Source organism: Glycine soja, chromosome 9 (assembly GCF_004193775.1).
Source record: "Glycine soja cultivar W05 chromosome 9, ASM419377v2, whole genome shotgun sequence".
In the NCBI taxonomy this organism is placed as follows: Eukaryota; Viridiplantae; Streptophyta; class Magnoliopsida; order Fabales; family Fabaceae; genus Glycine; species Glycine soja.
In genome coordinates this window covers 42,736,712-42,757,382 of record NC_041010.1, presented here as the reverse complement: position 1 = coordinate 42,757,382, position 20,671 = coordinate 42,736,712, and the positions used below count along the sequence as shown (strand labels likewise).

The 20,671-nt window shown below is 33.4% G+C and overlaps 3 protein-coding genes across 8 annotated transcripts; all 3 read left to right on the top strand.

Annotated features, from left to right (window-relative positions):
* Positions 1 to 345: 345 nt before the first annotated feature.
* LOC114425007 (RNA polymerase sigma factor sigA-like) lies at positions 346 to 5,131 on the top strand. The gene is made up of 10 exons (XM_028391725.1): positions 346 to 550; positions 816 to 1,609; positions 2,444 to 2,642; positions 2,734 to 2,826; positions 3,389 to 3,517; positions 3,623 to 3,676; positions 3,760 to 3,837; positions 3,968 to 4,030; positions 4,537 to 4,649; positions 4,813 to 5,131. The coding sequence occupies exons 2-10, from the start codon at positions 936 to 938 to the stop codon at positions 4,919 to 4,921; spliced, it is 1,512 nt and encodes a 503-aa protein (XP_028247526.1). The 5' UTR covers positions 346 to 550; positions 816 to 935; the 3' UTR covers positions 4,922 to 5,131.
* A 974-nt stretch (positions 5,132 to 6,105) lies between these two features.
* Positions 6,106 to 8,017, top strand: LOC114425726 (maltose excess protein 1, chloroplastic-like). The gene is made up of 4 exons (XM_028392677.1): positions 6,106 to 6,335; positions 6,433 to 6,551; positions 6,799 to 6,861; positions 6,960 to 8,017. The coding sequence occupies exons 1-4, from the start codon at positions 6,312 to 6,314 to the stop codon at positions 7,093 to 7,095; spliced, it is 342 nt and encodes a 113-aa protein (XP_028248478.1). The 5' UTR covers positions 6,106 to 6,311; the 3' UTR covers positions 7,096 to 8,017.
* A 2,982-nt stretch (positions 8,018 to 10,999) lies between these two features.
* LOC114425005 (DNA topoisomerase 1 beta-like) lies at positions 11,000 to 20,261 on the top strand. Of its 6 annotated transcripts, XM_028391721.1 has the most exons (17): positions 11,102 to 11,280; positions 11,450 to 11,539; positions 12,325 to 13,526; positions 13,699 to 13,893; positions 14,599 to 14,679; positions 15,675 to 15,734; positions 15,885 to 15,979; positions 16,098 to 16,254; positions 16,369 to 16,494; positions 17,153 to 17,233; positions 17,447 to 17,537; positions 17,620 to 17,753; positions 18,327 to 18,395; positions 18,499 to 18,588; positions 18,721 to 18,824; positions 18,903 to 19,071; positions 19,945 to 20,261. In XM_028391721.1, exons 3-17 carry the CDS (start codon positions 12,369 to 12,371, stop codon positions 20,011 to 20,013), a joined length of 2,679 nt encoding a protein of 892 aa, XP_028247522.1. In that variant the 5' UTR covers positions 11,102 to 11,280; positions 11,450 to 11,539; positions 12,325 to 12,368; the 3' UTR covers positions 20,014 to 20,261. The 6 variants fall into 6 exon arrangements, with proteins under 6 accessions (XP_028247523.1, XP_028247522.1, XP_028247524.1 ...); XM_028391722.1 differs by lacking the exons at positions 11,102 to 11,280; positions 11,450 to 11,539 and adding an exon at positions 11,000 to 11,068; XM_028391723.1 differs by lacking the exon at positions 11,450 to 11,539.
* Positions 20,262 to 20,671: the final 410 nt, after the last annotated feature.

Below are 20,671 nucleotides of genomic sequence, written 5' to 3'. Positions count from 1 at the left end.
ATAAATTCTATGTATAAACTTGTAATATGTAAACACAGGTTTTGGTTTTTGCCAACAGACATGTGATTGGTTTCCATCCAGTAATACAAAAAATCTATTACCTAGATCATAGAATTTATAGAAAGAAATTAAGTTGTGGATAAAAAAATAAAAAGAATGTTGAATCCAAGGTGAACGTGGAATCAAGAGAAGAGAGAACATAACGCATCATAGACCACACAAGGTTGCTCCCAATATCTGTTTCAGCCAATAATGTCTCATCCTTTCATATCTTTATCTTTTCATTTTTTTTCTCATTTCTATTTCTATTTTTTTTTCTCTTCCCTTTCTTCCTCTACCAAATTAACTTCATCCTCATACGAATAATAACAAATAAATAAAAGGAGGGAAAAAGAAAAACAAAAAAAATCTAATAGTTATTTTGCTTCCGCACCAACAGTTTTGTGCTTGAAGCCTTTCCAGTGTGCAGCTGCAGCTGGTTCAATGATTCAAAATTGTTAAGTTCTTTGTTTTGGAGCATTCATCATTGTCCAAATTGCAATTTTTTCAGGTACTCCATTCACAGACATACCATGCACTATTATCTTTTTTTTTTTTTTTCATTTTGCAGGCTTTGTATTTCCATTAAAAAATTGCGTTGGTTTTCATTTGGGTACTACAGGCATATATTGTTGTTTTCATGAAGTATGTATATTCTAAGTGGTGGGGGGCAAGAAATTATTAATCTTCTTTATAAAGGAAATTTTGAATAATTCGTTATTTATATTATAACAATAACTAATATATATATATTTTGTTATTATTTGGTTTATCAGAAGAATAGCAACAATTTAGGAAGTTTCTGAAGCAATAGGGAGTAGTGGACACAGTTTAGGATCATTGTTATTATAGGAGAATTTGATGGTAATCATACACAGTGGCTAGGAAAGGATATAATGGCTACTGCTGCAGTAATTGGACTCAGTGGAGGAAAGAGGCTCTTGAGTTCATCATACCATTACTCTGATGTTATAGAAAAGCTATCTTATGGCAGTGATTTTGGATCCACACACTATCAAATTGTTCCTACAAAGTCTTTAATAGCTGCCAAGAAGTCATCCAACTACACTCCAACTTTTCCAGCATCGAACCAGCAGAATCAGTCCATTAAGGCTCTTAAGGAGCATGTTGATGATGCCCCTACCATTGCGGATTCATGGTTTCAGAGTTGCAACTCTAACGACTTAGAGGTGGAAAGCTCTGAAATGGGTTATTCTGTGGAGGCTCTTCTTTTGCTGCAGAAGTCAATGCTGGAAAAGCAATGGAACCTTTCCTTTGAAAGGGAAGTGCTAACCGAACATTCTAGTAAGGGAAAAAAATGTAAGAAAGTGGCGGTGACTTGTTCTGGGGTGTCTGCAAGGCAAAGAAGAATGAATACCAAGAGGAAGACTGCGATTAAAACTTGTGGTGCTATGCAGCTGAAGTCCAAAATCAGTCCAGAGCTGCTTCAACACCGTTTGAAGGGCTATGTGAAAGGCATAGTGAGTGAGGAATTGCTCTCTCATGCAGAAGTTGTAAACCTATCAGAGAGAATAAAAGTTGGGCTTTCCTTAGAGGAGCATAAATCCAGGTAATTGCATATATGGTTGATCCTATGATTAATTAAAATGATGAAGAATCTGTTATTGTAGTCTGCCTGTTAGCTTCAATATTATGTAATTGTAACTTTGTTAGTGATTATTTGTGTGAAGCAATGCAGCAAGTTAAAGAATCTCTGGATCTCTTAATTGGAAGTTTTGTTACTGAAGCTTTGAACCTTAATTATCATCTTTTATTTTAATCATACTAATCTGAATGGGAAATGAGAGAAATTAATAATGCAATAGGTTAAGATGATTCTAACTTGCTTTGCATGAAGGTCTGGTTTTGTTCATTGCAACTTGTTCTGTAAAGCTATTGTTATAACAGTTTCATTGTTTTATTACCACCCTACTGTTTAAAACTTTTATGTCAATGCCAGAGCCTTAGTTTTCTTGACAAGTATATATCATATAGTGCACATGACTTTTTAACAGGTTGAAGACAGAGAACTAATTTGAATTTCTTTCGACTTATTTAATTGATGAAATTCATATATTTCCTTCTCACCATGTTAGCTTTCAACAATATAGCTGGAGGCAGAAGCAGAAGTGTTGCTGTTAAGAATTGAATTAGAATGGAGAAAAGATTATATAAATCATTAAGCATGTATTCACTTCTTATAAAGTCATAACATAATAGTCTTTTATAATGGAATTTTTTTATTCTTCATGGTACTTATATATATATATATATATATATATCTTTTCTTTATGGAAATTCTAGCAAATAACTTTGTAACTTGACTTCCTTTGGTTCTGGTTTTACCTCAAAGACAAGGATAACTGACTTACACGATACGTAAACCTTTTTGCGTGAGTTTCAGACTTAAGGAAAGACTAGGATGTGAACCCTCTGATGATCAAATGGCAATTTCATTGAAGATTTCTCGAACTGAACTACGAGCAAGAATGATAGAGTGCACTCTGGCAAGAGAAAAGTTGGCTATGAGCAATGTTCGCTTAGTTATGTCTATTGCTCAAAAATATGATAACCTGGGTGCAGAAATGGGCGATCTTGTTCAGGTGATTATAAACATGTCTCTGTTTCAAATTCATATCCAGTTGGCTCTGCCCTTTCCTCTGCTGTGAAATACTCATCTTATTTTTTCGGTAGGGTGGCTTGATTGGACTACTGCGTGGTATTGAAAAGTTTGATTCTTCAAAAGGGTTTAAGATTTCAACTTATGTTTATTGGTGGATACGTCAGGTGAGGTTTTGTGTGTTTATGAGAATTTTCTAGACTTGCCTTCTATATGGTTGATTATCAGACATTTTTATCATTGTTGTTCTTTAAACAGAGTATGTCATAAGATTCGCCCAGTTTATATTTTAAAAATCAATGGAAAGAAGGACAACATGAGAAAATATTTTCATGAAATTTCTTAAAATAATTTCTGTTAAATACTTATTTTTTCTCATAATTTTTGTAAACCTGGATATTATGTAACTAGTGTTTCATAATCAGTATTAAATCTCTGGCAGTCCTTTGCAGTCATAATTTCTGAATTTGGGTATGATTAATCAGTTTCATCCAGTGGGATAAGGCTTTTGTTGTTGTTATCATTGTTAAGTATGACTAATCAGTTGCTTCCCTTAACTTCATAATTTCTGCCGTTATTGCTTAAGCAACAATTTTAGCTGTAGAGATTGCATCTTCTTCATCATTTTGTTTCCTTTTCATTTTCCTTAGTTTTGGAATCCTATGTGTTTGTGCTGTTTGCATCTCAAATTTGTCCAACCACCATGAAATACTGTTTTTCTGCTGACAGGGAGTTTCAAGAGCTTTAGTTGAGAACTCAAGAACATTAAGATTGCCTGCTCATTTGCATGAGAGGCTATCTCTAATCCGCAATGCAAAGTTTAGACTAGAAGAGAGAGGCATTACTCCAACTATTGATGTAAGTCAACCAAATGTATAAAAAGAAAGCTACTGCAGTCTGTATCAAGTATGTTAAAATTTCTAAATATTGTAGACCTTACTGAATTGTTCCCATGTTTTGCAGAGGATTGCAAAATACCTTAACATGTCTCAAAAGAAAGTCAGAAATGCTACTGAGGTAACAATGATCCTCATGCATGATACATGTAATGTCTCTATTATCCATTTGTTTCACCATGTCTATAATTATACTCGTTGCAGGCAATCAGCAAAACTATCTCGCTTGATAGAGAAGCATTCCCCTCTCTGAATGGTATACAAGGAGAAACTCATCATAGTGTAAGTGTTAATACCTTTCTGCTATTCCATCAAGGAAGATCATAAGAACTGCTTTCTTCTTATTCTTTATGTTTTCTTTTTTCTCAAGAATATCAATTGTCTCATTTGTGTTTTTTCTTTCCATTACCAGTATATTGCGGATGATCGAGTGGAGAACATCCCATGGAATGGAGTAGACGAGTGGGCACTAAAGGTATTTAGAAAAATATTTGAGTGAAACCTGACTTATTGCAAAGCATAGGTATTTCATTGTTGGCATGCAGAGGATTGTTTTAATGCTCTGTATGTTGATTGTTTAAGTATATGTATATGTATATTGACTTGAAGTCATTGGACAAAAACAAAATAATTTTCACAGTGGACAATATGATGTATTATAAATGTTATTTTAGAAACTACGAAGTATATTAACTGAACTGTAATCAATAATTTCAGATAAGCCTGCATAGTAATAGCTCTTCTGTTTTTTTATGTTGTTTCATAAAATTTTTTTGGGCCTTGCTAACAGAAATTTTTATTGAAAGAGTGGGACTACATTTGAAATGATGGTGGGAATGTATTGATAACAAAACTCTTTTTTCATAAAAGCTCTATTTCCGATTTCCTAACCAATAACCTAAGATCACTTGTTAACATTATCAGTATCCATGTTATAAACTTACATAATGATTAATACCACTTGTAAATATTCATTCACAGGACGAAGTGAACAAACTCATTAATGTGACCCTTGTGGAACGAGAGAGAGAAATTATTCGACTTTATTATGGATTGGATAAAGAAGGTCTTACATGGGAAGACATTAGTAAACGGTGAATTCAACCACGTTTCCTCCTGTTACTTCTTTTCTTAAGTATACTTATGTTAAGTTGGAATGATGCTTGAAAATATCACACTAACAGCACGGCTTCCCCTGTCTCTATTGTCCTCGAAATTCAAATTCTGACCATTACTCTTGTTGTATTCTTTCTGCAGGATAGGTTTGTCAAGAGAAAGAGTAAGGCAAGTTGGACTTGTTGCATTGGAGAAACTAAAACATGCTGCGAGGAAGAGACAAATGGAAGCCATGCTATTGAAACATTAAATTTGGACTCATCATAGAAATATGTTACAATGTATATATACACAGAGGAAGTATGTACCTAGAAATTTGACTTCCTGATTCAAAAAGAGGACAATTATATAAGGGAACATTGGAGATTTGTAAATCCCTTTAAATATGGTTTTAGTACCAATAAATATGGGTAATTTTTGTTTTAATACTCCAAAAATAAAATTTTTACTTTTAAGTTCTCATAATTTTTTTAATTAATGGTTTTTATGTTACATGATGTGTATTTAAAAATGTTACATGATGTGTATTTAAAAATGTTACATGATAGTTGGGTTTGTTAGTTAAGGATGCTGTGGGTCTTCGTATGATCCGTAGAGTTCCATTGTAGTTTGTTTGTTTGGGCTTTGCCTCCTTAACACCAAAAGAAAAAAAAATTGTTACACTATATGTATTTAGAAGTATTATATAATGCTTATTCTCACATGACATTTTTAGATGCATGTCACGACATTAATATTGGCAATAAGATAAAAAGGAAAGTAATATAATATTCGTTGATTTCTTCATTCATTGATTTTCTTGTAAAAGGAATATATTTATATAGATGTCAGTCAATAGATACTAATTATTCATGCGTTAACATCATATTATTTTAAACATAAATAAATATTAAGACCATCCAATATGTAGTAGTCTTTTCGCCATGTAGGCTTACGAATATATTTGAGTCTCTAAAGCTCATCCTATCAGATTGACTAACTAGTCTTTTTATATACATATTAATTATAAATAAAATTAATGAATATTCAACTCTAATATTGTAATAAACCTAAAAAAGTCTAACTTACATATTTTTCACTTTCCAGGATGCATTGATATGCCAAAGGTGGTCATGTACCCAGTGCATATGGGTATCCTACCCCACTATAACTTGAACTGTTGTGAATAAATCAACAATAATTTAAGTAAATAATAAGAAAAAAAATGAAATGAGCCATATGGTATCAAATATGTTTATATTTGTTTGTCATGAGTGGCATAATACTTAAGTTAGACTTTATTTAAATTTGCCCCTTCTCCCCAACGTAAAAGTTGCTATATGTCATTAGCCATATCATATCTGGTGCTCATACCATCATACTCTTATCAGTGCAACACAGAACCCCATATATTTCTTGAAATTTCATATAAGTACTTATTTCACCAATCCATGAAAAAGAGGGTGTTAACTGAAACCAGGAAATTTGAATTCAGGGTCTTGTTTCTAGATTGAGACCTATGGAATTGTAAATAGGCTTTCAGTTTCATTGTCATTTTAAACGCTTTGCTCTAAGATTTGCAGGCAAGAACTGGAAAACTTTCTGAGAAAGGTGTCAAATTTGTTGGAGGAATATCTGGATGGACAGCTACATTACTCTTCATGTGGATGCCAGTTTCTCAAATGGTAAACTATATATATGAGAATCTTAATTGCTTTAAGAGCATTGTAATTCAACTTCTATCTCCTATGCATTTTTATTAACCTTTTTGTTCTGCCATAGTGGACAAATTATCTCAATCCTGAGAACATGAAAGGCTTGTCAGCTTTTTCTATGCTGCTTGCCATGCTTGGAAATGGGCTTATGCTTCCACGTGCTCTCTTGATTCGCGATTTCATGTGGTAATTATTTTGCTGCCTCTAATCCTGAGAACATGAAAGGCTTGTCAACTTTTATACTGAGTATTACTTTTATTTGCTTGCCTCTAATGATACACACTTCGGCAGAAATTCATCAATTGTATGTATCTCATACGTCCAACTTTACCATTACCTGTGATTTTCCATTTTGAGTGCTGCATTTGTTGTAATCTTGTGAAGCTGCTTCTGCATATATTAACTCTATCAATTCAATTAACTGTGATGGTAGGTTCACCGGTTCAGTGTGGGCTACCCTTTTTTACGGATATGGGAATATTGCATGCCTATACTTGTGAGTTTTATGTCCAGTCTGCTTATTTACTTTTCTTTCTGGTGCTCTTTTGAGTAAAATATAGAATCAGCTATAGACTAATATTGCTCTTTTTGCAGTTTAAACATTATCAGCAAGGAATTCTTCTTATCAGCAACTGTTGGTCTGATTTCGTGGATAGGTTACTCTCTTAACCCTATAGCACTCATAAACACACTGTCACATATATCTGTTGCCATTCCTAGGCTGTGTTAACTTATGTCATATCTGGGCCATGTCCTCACAGGTTGATGCACAATATCTCAATTTCTCTTATTGTTATGCAATATGATTTACCGCTACTGCTGATGATGCATTACTCATTGGTGTGCCATGTCTTGAGCAACCATATTGTTAAATATATAAAATAAGGTATTCCTGTTGGGAATATAGCTGCATACATTCCGCAAAAATGTGATTCTTTAGGTATTAAAAGTACTTTATTTTTAAAAAATTAATTGGTTGTCGAGTGATTGTAATAAATAGCCCATTTTCAATGTAGTTATATATTTTTGTTTTCGTAAATCATAATCAAACATAAGGTTGTTATAACTATTTCACGCAACAGTAGCTTATAAGAAATTAATACAAAATTACTTAACCTTCTTTTGTCCCGTTGTAAGTTTGTAACAACCATAACTTTTTTTCCTCCTTGTGACATGAACGGCTTTCTGGAGAGACAGCGTAGTCCATGGTTATAGCTCACCTTTGGCTTCCTTACGTGACTTGGTTTTTGGATCGTGAAATTAAAGCCTGCGATGCTGCACTGAAGCTCAGTTACCCGGTCCGGTCCTTTCTGCCGAAATAGTTATGCTTGATTGTCACTGCAACTACAGTACAACATATATTCTACCTTGGGATTAATATATAGTACAGTGAATCATAAATTCGTAGTCAATACCACTTCGCACATCATGGGTTTGAAAATGACTACGCTGTTGTTGTAACTAATACGTGTTTTAAGTGGTTTCTCATACAAGCTGTGATATAGCCTATAGGACTGGATTGAACTTAGAAGATATGTTTGTAATCATGTAATGTTCAAGGTGAAACTTATCCCTCTTAATTGTTTACATACTCCTACATTTTGTAGTTGTCATTTTTAGAATATCATGGTAAGGAATCCACTTGCAATGAAGAGTAAGTGCATGATTGGGGTACCATTTGGGCCCATCCAAAATTAAGTTTAGAGCAAACGATATACTAGAATTCCTCCTTCTTTTTCGAAAATATAAGATTGAGTTAATGGTTAGAAGGGGTATTAAGGGTGAGAAGGGGGAAAATAAGAAGTCATGAGTTTAAATTCTTTCTATTAATTTTTTTTAACAAAACTAATAAATTAATAATCCAAACATGACTTAAGTCTTGTCTAACTTATTTCACTTAATAGCCCTATAAATATTGAATTTCATTAATCTAATAATTGTTTTGAGAATTTTTATTAAATGAATTAGGTTTACAAAATTGTATATTATTTTAAAAATATTTAATACTTTATCTAAAATTTAATACGTATTAGCTTGATATTACGTGATTTACCGTTAAATTTATGATATTGTATTTTAGAAAAAAAGTTATTACTACTTCCGTTCTTTTTTAATAGTGGGATTTTTTAAGAGATTTTTTTTTCTATTTATATGTTATTTGCCAAATTTGTCCCATTATAGAATAATCGAGAGATTAAAAATGAGTAAAACAAAGATTAATCTTGAACAACCAAATCAACGAGGCACTGAATATGTTAACAAAAAATTAATGAAGGATTAAAGGTCGTAAAAAATTGAGGAATTAAAAATTATAATTTAAAAAAGTTAATGAATTAAAAAATTAATTAACCTTTCTTTCAGCTAATAGGGAATACAATTTATGTATATTTTAATCGACTTTTTAATGAAACGACATATTAATTTGTCACGAAAAAAATCGAAAGTTTAATTCTCCCTTTCCCTGTTCAAGTTTCTTTAACTTATCGCATTTTCATGGTGTTTTGCTGTTCAAATTTATCTACGATATCATCATTATTTCCATGGCAACTCCAATTCGTATTAACTCCAGAAAAATAAGGCCAGTAGCTTAGGACACTGATTAAGTAATAAAAAAATCATTAAAAATTAGCATTAATACGCATTTACTGTGATTTTTTAATACATTTCTAATATAAATAAAAGAAAGACGAGATGAGCTGGACAATAAATTGGGCCTGAAGAGAAGTAATGACGGGCCCATTGCTTTTAAATATGATTTTTTTTCTAATACAATGTAAACTGGTTTGTTTGAGTATAAATATATATATATATATATATATATATATATATATATATATATATATATATATATATTTTGATGACTGCTAAATAATTGTGAATTAATAGTAGTGAATTAATCAAATTTTGGTTTAGAATTAATTATTTAGCAGTTATTTGTGATTAAAAGTTGGAAAATTAATTAAATTGAATTTCTGGTTGCATATACAAAAATTGAAGTTACATTAAGCAAAAAGGCAACAGAAATGAAGAAAAAGGAAGAAAGTCTGAAGCAGACTTAGCCCAACACTCGCGCTAAGCGCGCGCCACGCGCTAAGCGAGGAAAGCAGATAGGCGCTAAGCGAAGCGTTGAGCTCGAAGATGCAGAATCCGTTACACACGTTAAGCCCCAGCCACGCGCTAAGTGCGCAATCCAACAGAAGCACAGGTTAAGCCTGCAGCGCGTGCTAAGCGCGATCCGAACGCGCTAAACGTGAGGTGTCGCGCTAAGCGAGTATATGAAGGCTCAAAGCTCACTTTAGCATCTATAAATAGAGAGCCAGTCCTAGGGAAACAGGACATCTCGGCTCAGAGCAATTCTCTCAGCACTCTAAGCCTGAGCTCTCCCTTCTCTCTCTATATTCTTTGTTTTTATCACCCCTATTCTTTCTTTCACCCCAGTTGTAAAGCCCTCAATTGCCATGAGTGGCTAATCCCCTAGTTAGGGTCTGATAGGTCTAAAAAATCAATGATGTATGAAGCATTTCAAGAGTTATCAATAAAAAGAGGGATTCCCTCCAGGTTCTTTTATTTATTTACCGTTCTTTCTTTTTACATCTTGTATCTCGGAACTTGCTTTCTGTTAGGGTTTAGTCCACTCAGGAGAGGGTAAAGCCTAATTAGGGGTAAGGAATGAATACTTGAATCTGTTTTAAGGGTAACGCTTTTAGAGGGTTAGCATGACTTAATGTCCCAATGCCCATGCTTTAGCAAACATCTAGAATGTAATCCTAATGCATCTTAGTTATTGAGTCTTTGCAAAGGGCATTTGGAAGATAGGTAATTAAGGTAGACGTGTCATCTTGAGGCATCAGAGGCAAGTAGATGGATAAATATGGGGCAGAATTAATTCGTTGGTATTAATAACAGACAAGTCCAGAATCCATGTATATAGGTAATTAGATTGGTCAGGTTTTAACAATTTTACTATAGAGATTCTATTCCCTATTTTATTGTTTGAAGTATCTTGAATTTATCTTATCTTTTTTATCTAAATCTTTTATTTTTTTTCTTTATCTTTTAATTTTATCTTTAATTCTTTTATCTTTTCCCTTATCTTCTAATTTATCTTTAAATCTTTTATCTTTACTTTATCTTATCTACTAGCTTCCTTTATCTTTTATTTTAAATTCTTATGTCTTGCTTTTAAATTGAATTTACATTAATCTAAGTACGAAAGATTCGACACTCGAACTTTCGAGTACTTTACTACTTGTGACGATTTGATACACTTGCCAACGAGTTTATATATATATATATATATATATATATATATATATATATATATATATTTCAAAGCTTTGATCACAATATGACATAATATATTCAGCCAAAAAAAAAAGAATTAACTCATGTTCCTTCAACAATTTCCTTTAGTTTATTTGAAGGGTGAGAACTTTGGTCCGAATTAAAAACGACAAGCTTAAAGAAATAATGACGGGATCCTAAACTAACACCATTTCAAACTAACGAAAAGAAGAAGGAGAAGAAACACGTGTTGTTATAGTTTGGGTCAATTTGGAAATATGGGCTGAAAGGACAGGGCCTGAGACATTGGGCCCATTGGTTGGAGAAATTATAAAGGAAGGGAAGGGAAGAGTGAAAACGAGAGGGCAAAGCAAACCAAACCAAACCAAACCGTGAGTCCGTGACAAGATCTGTGTTGTGTAAGTAAAGAAAACTTGGTATTGTATTGTATCGTATCGTATTGTATTGTATTGTATCTCATCTCATCCGAATGAAATTCGCCGAGTCGAGTTAAAACTCACCCGCCCTAACTCGTTCTCTTTCTTGCTTTCGCGTTTGGTTGTATCTGTGCTCGCTCACCCTTTCTCCTCCATCCCTATCTCATCCAATCTCTCGCCTCCACCGCCATTCGGTAATCAATATCAATATTCCCTTTCACTTGCTCCAATTCCTCCATCTCTCTTCTCCCACCATTTTCCCTTTTTCTTATTCTTTTTTACTTTTTTCTCTCCTCACATCACAATATCACCTCAACCTTAGCTCTCGGTGCTTCGCTGCTTCTATTTTATTTGATATTGCAGTTTGAGGTGTTTGACATGTGCGTGCCTGCGTGCTTATTCAAGAATTTTGTGAACCTGCTCAAAAATCACACAATAAGCCAAGGCAAGGCGGTCAGTTCTAATCTAGCTATTTCAAAACAAATTCTCATCTCAGGAAGATAGATCGAACTATTACAGATAGATTAAATAGATTGGTGTAGGCTCTAAGCCAAGCCTTAAAACCCTCTTATTCTCAACTGTTGCGGAGAACAATAGGCTTCTACGAGTTAGATGATAGTATTAATTCGTGATTGTCCTTTGGTGCCAGCGGGTTAATGTGTTTCATTTTTTCTTCGTTTTGATTTTAAACTGATTTATTTTTTTGGAACTGAAATAGCCTAGGTTTGGTTAGTATCATGTTAGTGGCCTATTAATCCAACCTTTTTATTGTTTTAATGCAAGCCTCAGCAATCCATTTGTTTTGCTTCATGCATATGATGATGTGGTGTTTTTTAATTTTATGTTTAAGTGTGTGAGAGCAACAATGACTAATTGGGCATTCTTCTTGGTTCAGCGAGGCTGCATATGCTAATGCTATATCCCCAGGGCATAGGTCATCATGAATTTTTATCAATATTTTAGTACATATATTGTCAAAAGTTTGAAAAAGTTCTGGGATGGGTTTTAGATTAACACTTTCAGCTGATTGTGATTTAAATAGTTTTTTGGTTCGTTTCTGATAATATTTTCATTTGATCTAGAATTGATGAGGTATTTTTCCCTTTTGTTGCAATTGAAATCCCCTGTCATATAGTGCTGTACAAATGATGTTATCTTGGTGTTGTCACTTGAAGTTTGCTTTTGAAATTTATAACTTGATGTTTGATGATTAATTGAAACTTCGTTTTCTTTCCCAGGATTTGTGTGTGACGTACATTCCAAAACTTTCAATAGTTGAATAATGGCTGTTGAGACTTCTGATAAACCAAATTTACCTCATGATTTTGATGATGATGATGATGGGCCAGTAATTTACAAAAGGTACTCATCATCTAAGAAAAATCAATTGCATTCAGAAGTAAGGAAGTCAAGTTCTCACAGTCATGCTGGACAGTCATATAGACAGATTTCTGATGCACCTTCTTTGAATGGCCAAACTTTTAGCATGCAGAAAGGTAGTACTGTCCCTTCTCCTAAGCCGTCACCCGTGAAGCCTTCTGTAGCTATCTCTAAAGCTTCAAAATCTCTTGTCAACACCTCCTCTACGAAGTTGCCAGTAGCAAACTCAAAAGCACCTTCTTTGGGAGATAAACAGAAAATGTCCGTTGATGTTAAGGTGGAACCAAAATATATTGAACGCTGTGCTAAAAATTTTGTTGAAGATTCAGAAGATGATGAGGATAATAAACCATTGAGTTTTAGATTGAAGAATTCTAACCATGATAACAAAGCGACCCCTGTTGTTGTCAAAAAATCTTCTGAAGACTCTGATGATGATGTCCCTTTGGCAAAAAAGTTATACCGTAATCCCAATTTGGGAACAACTAGCAGTAACCGTGACGACTCTGATCAGAAGAAGCCTATTTCTAAAATTCAGAAAGAGCGGCAAAATGGTGCTGGCTTGAGTAATAAAAAAGATAGGCCATCTCCATTGCCAGCTAAAAGACCCCTAGATAATAGTGATTCCTTGCATGCCTCTGTTAAGAAGCCAAAGGTCTCAGATCCAGTTGCATCTATCAAAACTAAGCCAGTCTCGGTGAAACATGAGCTGAAGGTAGAGGATGATGATGATGATATTCCTATTTCCCAGAGAATAAAGAAATCAGCCATGTCAGGTGATAAATCATCTGCCACAAAGAAGTTGCTGACAAAGGTTACTAAAGTTAATAAGTCTGGTTCAAAACCTTTTAAGAAACAGATAAAGAAGACAGTTAAAAAATCAGGCAGTGGTTCAGAATATTCCAAATCTACAAAGCTTCTTCCTAGCTCTGGTGATGGGCAGAAAAAATGGACTACTTTGGTTCACAATGGTGTCATTTTCCCTCCTCCATACCAGCCGCATGGGGTAAAGATGTTATATAAGGGGAGACCAGTTGATTTGACTCCTGAGCTAGAGGAGGTGGGATTTTATCTCAGAAGACTATGCTCTTTAGATTTTGGGTGACTGTTTGCTCTTGTTCCTTTTCTATTTTGATGAGTTGGGATCATTTAAGTACTTTCATGTAAAAGCTTCTTTCTAAAGTCTCTTTTGAGTTGTTGACAATATTATAAACTTCAAAATTATTTTGCAGGTTGCTACAATGTATGCAGTCATGCGAGATACAGAGTACATGCAGAAAGATAGGTTCAAGGAAAATTTCTGGAATGACTGGCGAAAGTTGCTTGGAAGAAATCATGTAATCCAGAACTTGAAAGATTGTGATTTTACTCCAATCTATGACTGGTACCAAAGTGAGAAGGAAAAGAAGAAACAAATGACTACAGAAGTAAGTTGGCAATTCAGTATACATTTCATTTGACAATTGTAGAAATTTATATATTAGAGCATTGTTTGCTTTTTTAAGTGGATTTATTTCCAACATATTTGCCTTTTGTGATGTGATATATAATTTTGACTTTAACTAGTATAGTTTTGAAGTACTTCATGCTGTTGATCATACTGCAGTTTTAATTTATCTTATGAAATACACATATATAATGCCCAATTAAGGTGTGCCCTAGAATGGGAAATCAAAATCACAACAAGAGAGGCACAGCTCACATGGGGCAGTTGAGAGTACCAGAGAAATCTCTCTACAGGAATAACATAATTCATACATGGCAAAATTAGGGGGAAAGTGATTTCTGTTAGAAAGAAATGATTGAAAGGAGTGGATTGTGAGGGAGGTAGATAGTAGTTGAGTGGAAAGTTTTGTGAGGATTGTGTCTGTATTTATTTTCTCCCTTTATTCAGAAAGTTGTTTTCTGTAAGCACTTCTCCTGGGGCTGATACTGTTCTTGTTATCAGTCAAGGAAAGAAGAGTGTGTTAAAAAACATGCAGAAATATTATATGCCTACTTTGATTTCCATATCCATATCTCTATGTATATGTATTTGAATTATTCCAAGTTTGTGCCGAGTTAGCTTGATAGGTTAATTCATGTCTTCTATTATTTTTGTATTCAACCCCATTTGTATCCTCTTTATGCAGGAGAAGAAGGCTTTGAAGGAAGAGAAAATGAAACTAGAGGAGAAATACATGTGGGCTATTGTTGATGGTGTTAAAGAGAAGGTTTAATATTCTCTCTCTCTAATTCGTGTAGATCTCTTTCATACCAATTTGCTACAGACTTTATGAACTATAACTGGGCCTTTATATTTTGTAATGGGAGAAGTATTGGTGTTGCATTTTCTTGAAGTTGTTATGAGTTATTTTATCATAGTTGGATTTTCACTTACCCTTGATATCTCTATCAAATTTAAAGCTAGATTGCTTTGTGAAGTTATTAATGCTGAACAGAAGAGCATCAATCACCATCATGCTACCAATTTAATATGGATCAGTGTCTATTCTTCATTCAATTTTGAGTAATTTGTGCCTTACACCCTTCAACTTTGGGCCATGCGTATATTAGACCTTAGGGTTCAAATTTTGTGCATAAACCCCCTGTTAGGGGAATATCATGTGACTGACCCTACATTAAAATATGTTTTAACCTGAAAATACCATTATTAATTACACAATCCAGATTTAGATGAAAAAACTAAGATAATCTGCTTTTCTCACAAAATAGTTGTATTATTAGAGGTTTAACATATTTTAATGGTGTTATAAGCAAGTCATATGATATTTCTTCTAGTATTTGAATGGTTTGCTTGACGAAAGGCGTTTTGTGCATACATTTTGAATTTCAATGGATTAGTTGCACTTGTTAAAACCCTAAAGGTTTAATCTGTGCATGGTCTAAAGTTAAAGAGCTTAATTTACAATTTACACTTATTTTTCATGTAAATTTAATTTTCACTTCTGCCATAGTAGTAAACTTCATTTTGCTGAATAATTGGCACTGTTAGGATACATGATATCATTCTTTCCATACAATTGTGTGTCTCTATTATTTACAACATTTAGATAATGGTTGCTTTTAAGGAAGTTGTTATTTTCTGACTAAGCTGCACTTTCTTCTCCTATTTAATTCCGTGGCATTCTATATACAAACTTTTTTCAAATTTATTCATTAGGAAACATTTTAACTTATGTCTAATTTTTATTAAATCTTTTTTTAGGTTGGAAATTTTAGAGTTGAACCACCAGGATTGTTCCGAGGCCGAGGAGAGCACCCCAAGGTGGTTATGATAGTTGTTACTGGAACTAGATACATTTATATATTTAGATACAGTGGTTTCATTTTCATATACAGCGGCTTCATCTTCAGAATTTTGACTGGCTTCTACAATTTATAATGTATACTTATTGACTGTAATTTATGTTACTAGATGGGAAAATTGAAAAGACGCATTCGTCCAGGTGATATCACAATTAATATTGGAAAGGATGCCCCAATTCCTGAATGTCCTATTCCTGGTGAAAGGTATTACTCTTCCAAATCTTATTTCACTTGGAGAAGAAATTTAAAAAGCAAAAGAATTGTATATGCCACCAAGTTGAAAGCCCATTTTTCTAATCATTGAATTTTGTAACCTTTGCAGCTGGAAGGAGATAAGAAATGATAATACAGTTACTTGGTTAGCCTATTGGAGTGACCCTATCAATCCCAAGTTATTCAAATATGTATTTCTGGCTGCTAGTAGTTCCTTGAAGGGGCAAAGCGACAAGGAAAAGTATGAGAAAGCTAGGATGTTAAAGGTGCTTTCATGCTTTTTTTGTTAGCCTTTATTAATTTTATGTTTTTCATATGATATTTTTGGATGACATTTAAAAACCTGTCTAATTATGGAAGTTCTTTATATCTTGGTGCAGAATTATATAGGGAATATTAGGTCTGCATACACAAAAGATTTTACCAGTAAAGATATTACAAAGCAGCAAATTGCTGTTGCTACTTATCTTATTGATAAATTAGCTCTGAGGGCTGGCAATGAGAAGGTATTATGTTGGTATATGCACTTGCAAACTCTCATTTGTTGTAACTGCAAGTTTCCCTCTTCACCAAAGCATAGATATATATACAAGATGTCAAGATTTGGACACATGCAAATGCTTATTTTGTTAGGAAAGTGAATTAAATATGTTTTGTCAATTGGACTATTAAGCATTTGCTAATTTCATTTAAATTGCCCAAATATCTAAAGATTCAGTTAATCATGTACTACTTCCTCGTGAATATTTTGCTTTTACAATTGTGTTTATAGAGAATGTAACTAGGCAAAGGAAGGCAGCCCGAGTTAAGTTGTCAGTGTCACTTACTCACTATAAAGTTCTGGTTGTTAGATGGCATCATCTTGATTTTTGAATAAAATTTTCTGAAGAAATTATTTGCATGTAACTCTTTGTTAGTAAATAGCAAGGAGGTATTCCTAGCTCCAACTACTCTTATGCGTAAATCTGCTTTGAACTATATTAATATCATATACTTTTGATAGTGCAGTCCAAGCGGTCAATAAATGTATATATTCTTTGAATTTATTGAAATAACTTGGTCCTGGCATGCAGCTTTAATAGTTTGTTTGATTGCATTTATAGCCGATAGTTTCTTTGATTTTTAATTGTTAAATTTGGTTATTTCTGAATTGTATTTGCTCAGGATGACGATGAAGCTGATACTGTTGGTTGCTGCACGTTAAAAGTAGAGAATGTGACTAGAGAACCCCCCAACAAACTGAAGGTATTGGGATTTCTAATTATTTTCACTGTACTTTATGTTGGGATTGATGAGTTTTAAGTCCTTCAGGGGGTTTTCTAAGTTTAGTAGTAGTTCTCAAATTGTTTTAATGGTAGCCTCCCTTACTACTTATATGTAACCTGGTTTTAATGCAGATGAGCTGTGGTAACCTTGTTTTAATGTTAGTAACCTTGTTTCCTTTCTGTTTTAATGCAGTTTAACTTCCTTGGTAAAGATTCTATCAAGTATGAAAATACAGTTGAGGTTGAGCTTCCTGTTTATAATGCAATTTTGAAGTTCCAAAAAGGTGGGAAACTGGCTATTGATTTTTTTATGTTTCAAGCATGAGGCTGAAGCACTTAAGTATTTTTCCCCCCTGTAATTTTCAGATAAAAAGCCTGGTGATGATCTTTTCGATCAGCTGGATACAAGTAAATTAAATGCTCATCTGAAGGAACTCATGCCCGGTCTAACAGCAAAAGTCTTCCGTACATTCAATGCATCGATCACATTGGATGTTATGGTATAAATTGATTTGACACAAAATTCCTGAAATTGTGTGTTCCTTGAAGATATAATACATAGAAAAAGGAAAAAGATCATTACCTTGTTCTGTTATCTTCTGTTCTTATACACCCTCAGTCTCAGTATACACTGTTATTTGATTGTATGCTTGATGTTGAAATTAACATCTTAGAGAGCAATGTTATCTTTCATTAGATTTGAATTTTTCAACATCATTAATTTGAAAATTTAAGACTTCAAGTCCTGCTCTATGCACTTTCTCCTAAATTAATATACCAAAGCCTCACTCGTTTCAAAGGCTTTAGATTTATCTGTGTGCAGGGCCATATCAAAACTTTTGTACTCATTTCATATGCAATATATGAAATGGTTTAAAAAACTGCACTCCATTGTGAAATATTCACTTCTCTTGAAATTGTTATGCATCCCTTAAATGCTTTAGAAAAACTTATGCTATCAATATACCCTAAGTCAAAACGTTTATTGGATCATGTATATACTATGATTTCTACTGTTGGGTTGTATATTATAGACTTACATACTTGATTTTTGTGGAATTATGTGAGCACAGTTGAATAAGGAAACTAAAGATGGAGAAGTTGGGGAAAAGATTGTTGTTTATCAGCATGCAAATAAACAGGTGAATTGGCTAAAAAATGTTGCTTTATTATACCTATGATATTGCATTTTAGTATTTTAATATTTCATATTTAAGTTGTCATGACTTGTGTTTCCCATAACAGGTTGCTATCATTTGTAATCATCAACGCAGTGTTTCAAAATCTCATACTGCACAAATGTCAAAGTTAACTGAAAAAATTGATGAACTTCAGGTATGTATAAAGAGAATATCTGAAAATTGTGAACCTGGGACTGCATTATATTTCTTGAATTTAGAGTAGACTTGGTTTGTGTGACCCATTGACATATAATTGAAAGTGGCTTATGCTTATCTTTACTTGTAGGCTGTTCTGAAAGAACTGAAAACGGACTTAGACAGGGCAAGGAAAGGAAAGCCCCCTTCGAAGAGTTCAGATGGAAAGAGAAAAAAGAACTTGGGTCCCGAAATGTAATTTAGCTTTTCATAACATCTTTAACCATTGCATGTTTAAACATGATGTATGATTGTGGTTTATGTAATCTGCAGGCTAGAGAAAAAGATATCTCAAACCAATGCAAAAATTGAGAAAATGCAACGTGATATGAAGACAAAAGAAGATCTGAAAACTGTGGCATTGGGCACATCCAAGATAAACTACCTTGACCCTAGGATTACAGTTGCCTGGTGCAAGCGGCATGAAGTTCCTATTGAAAAGGTGCTGGCTTCTTTCTTTGTTCAGATTAAGTTATTAATCACGTTGTTTTCTTCAATTTCTAGAAGCTGGGGTGATCTGTTATGGCCATGTTCACTCCCAATTTTTCTGAAGTTTATTTAAATAATTACAAAAAAAATAAAATTGTCCCTCTAAAATATATAAAAAGTTTTTTACTTGATCCATATAATGTATTTAAGTTCTTATATACTATTTTAGTTTAATGGTGATGCACCCACAATGTATAATAATTTTAGACGATCATCTAATTATAAATTATCATTGGTATAACTTTTGATGTAGTTACTGGAAAGGTCAACAAATTTATCATACATTGTGATATGTAATTAGATGATAATATAAAACTATTTTATACTGTTAGCGCATAGTTTTTTTGTCATACAATTATGTACTTTTATTGATAATGAAATATTAGTTATATATTATGCATGTGGAAATACTAAAATTCTTATATTATGCATGCGGAAATTTAATTTTTCTTTATTAAGTTATTTTTTAATTCTTGGCCCCTCTTAAGCTAATGTTTTGACTTCCCCCGTCTAGAAGTGTGTATATATTTCTCTGCAACTGATAAAAACAAATTAAAGTATTGTAGAGCTGGAGGTCCAAGAGACCCTTTCTGTGCTTTATTAACAATGGCTGGAGGCATGTGGTTTCTTACCAGAATCGGACTAGTATAAATATCGTTGCCCCATTAGTGAGGGATAGCTCCATGGGCTGTGGATGCTGCATCATTTTCATTCATGCTCTTGTGTGGTCAAACTGACATGGCTCTTATGTGATGCTTGATTGGTTATAGGCCTTCCTTACTCTCATTTTGTCACTTATCTGTGCCACTTGCTTCAAATGTTACAGATTTTCAACAAGTCTCTGCTGGCGAAATTCTGTTGGGCAATGGATGTGGATCCTGACTTCAGATTCTGAGATCTATAGAATGGAGCCATGTTATGATGGGTGGGGAAAAACATTTCTTTTTTACTTATTTCTTTTCTATAAGATTTTTTTTGTTTCGTCAATTTTAGCGGAAATTGATGTTGTAAGTCCATCTAACCTAATTATGGGGTGAGTTTCCCCTTCATTGACCAGTTTTATACTTAAGCTGTTAACCATTCATATGATTTTAATGTGATACAAACGTGGAAAATGAGGTAAAGTTTCGTTCATTATTTTAATTTTATTGTTTTGATTGGTACTTGTTTCTATCTCGGGGTAGATTTCCCTTTAATTACAAATTTGTAGTTTAAGAACAAAATGGTTGGTGTTTCAGATAAACAATGGATCATTCAATGGTTAGAAAAATTACAAATGCATGTTCTTTCAATAAGGATTAAATTAAATCTTATTCTCAAAAAAGTAAGAATTAAATCTTAGTTTGTGTGAATTTGATTCCTCTTTCGTTAAAGGAAATAGCAACCTTCTGGTGCCAGACTAAAAGAATTGAACGTCATTGAAATCTCGAATTGAGGACTTTGAAATCTTGAAAACACATTTTGGTAACTAGTAAGATAGTCTCACAGTCTAACATGAGCCAGTTTGTTAGAAAAGCCGAAAAGGAAAATTTCTTTCGAATTCACATTGACAA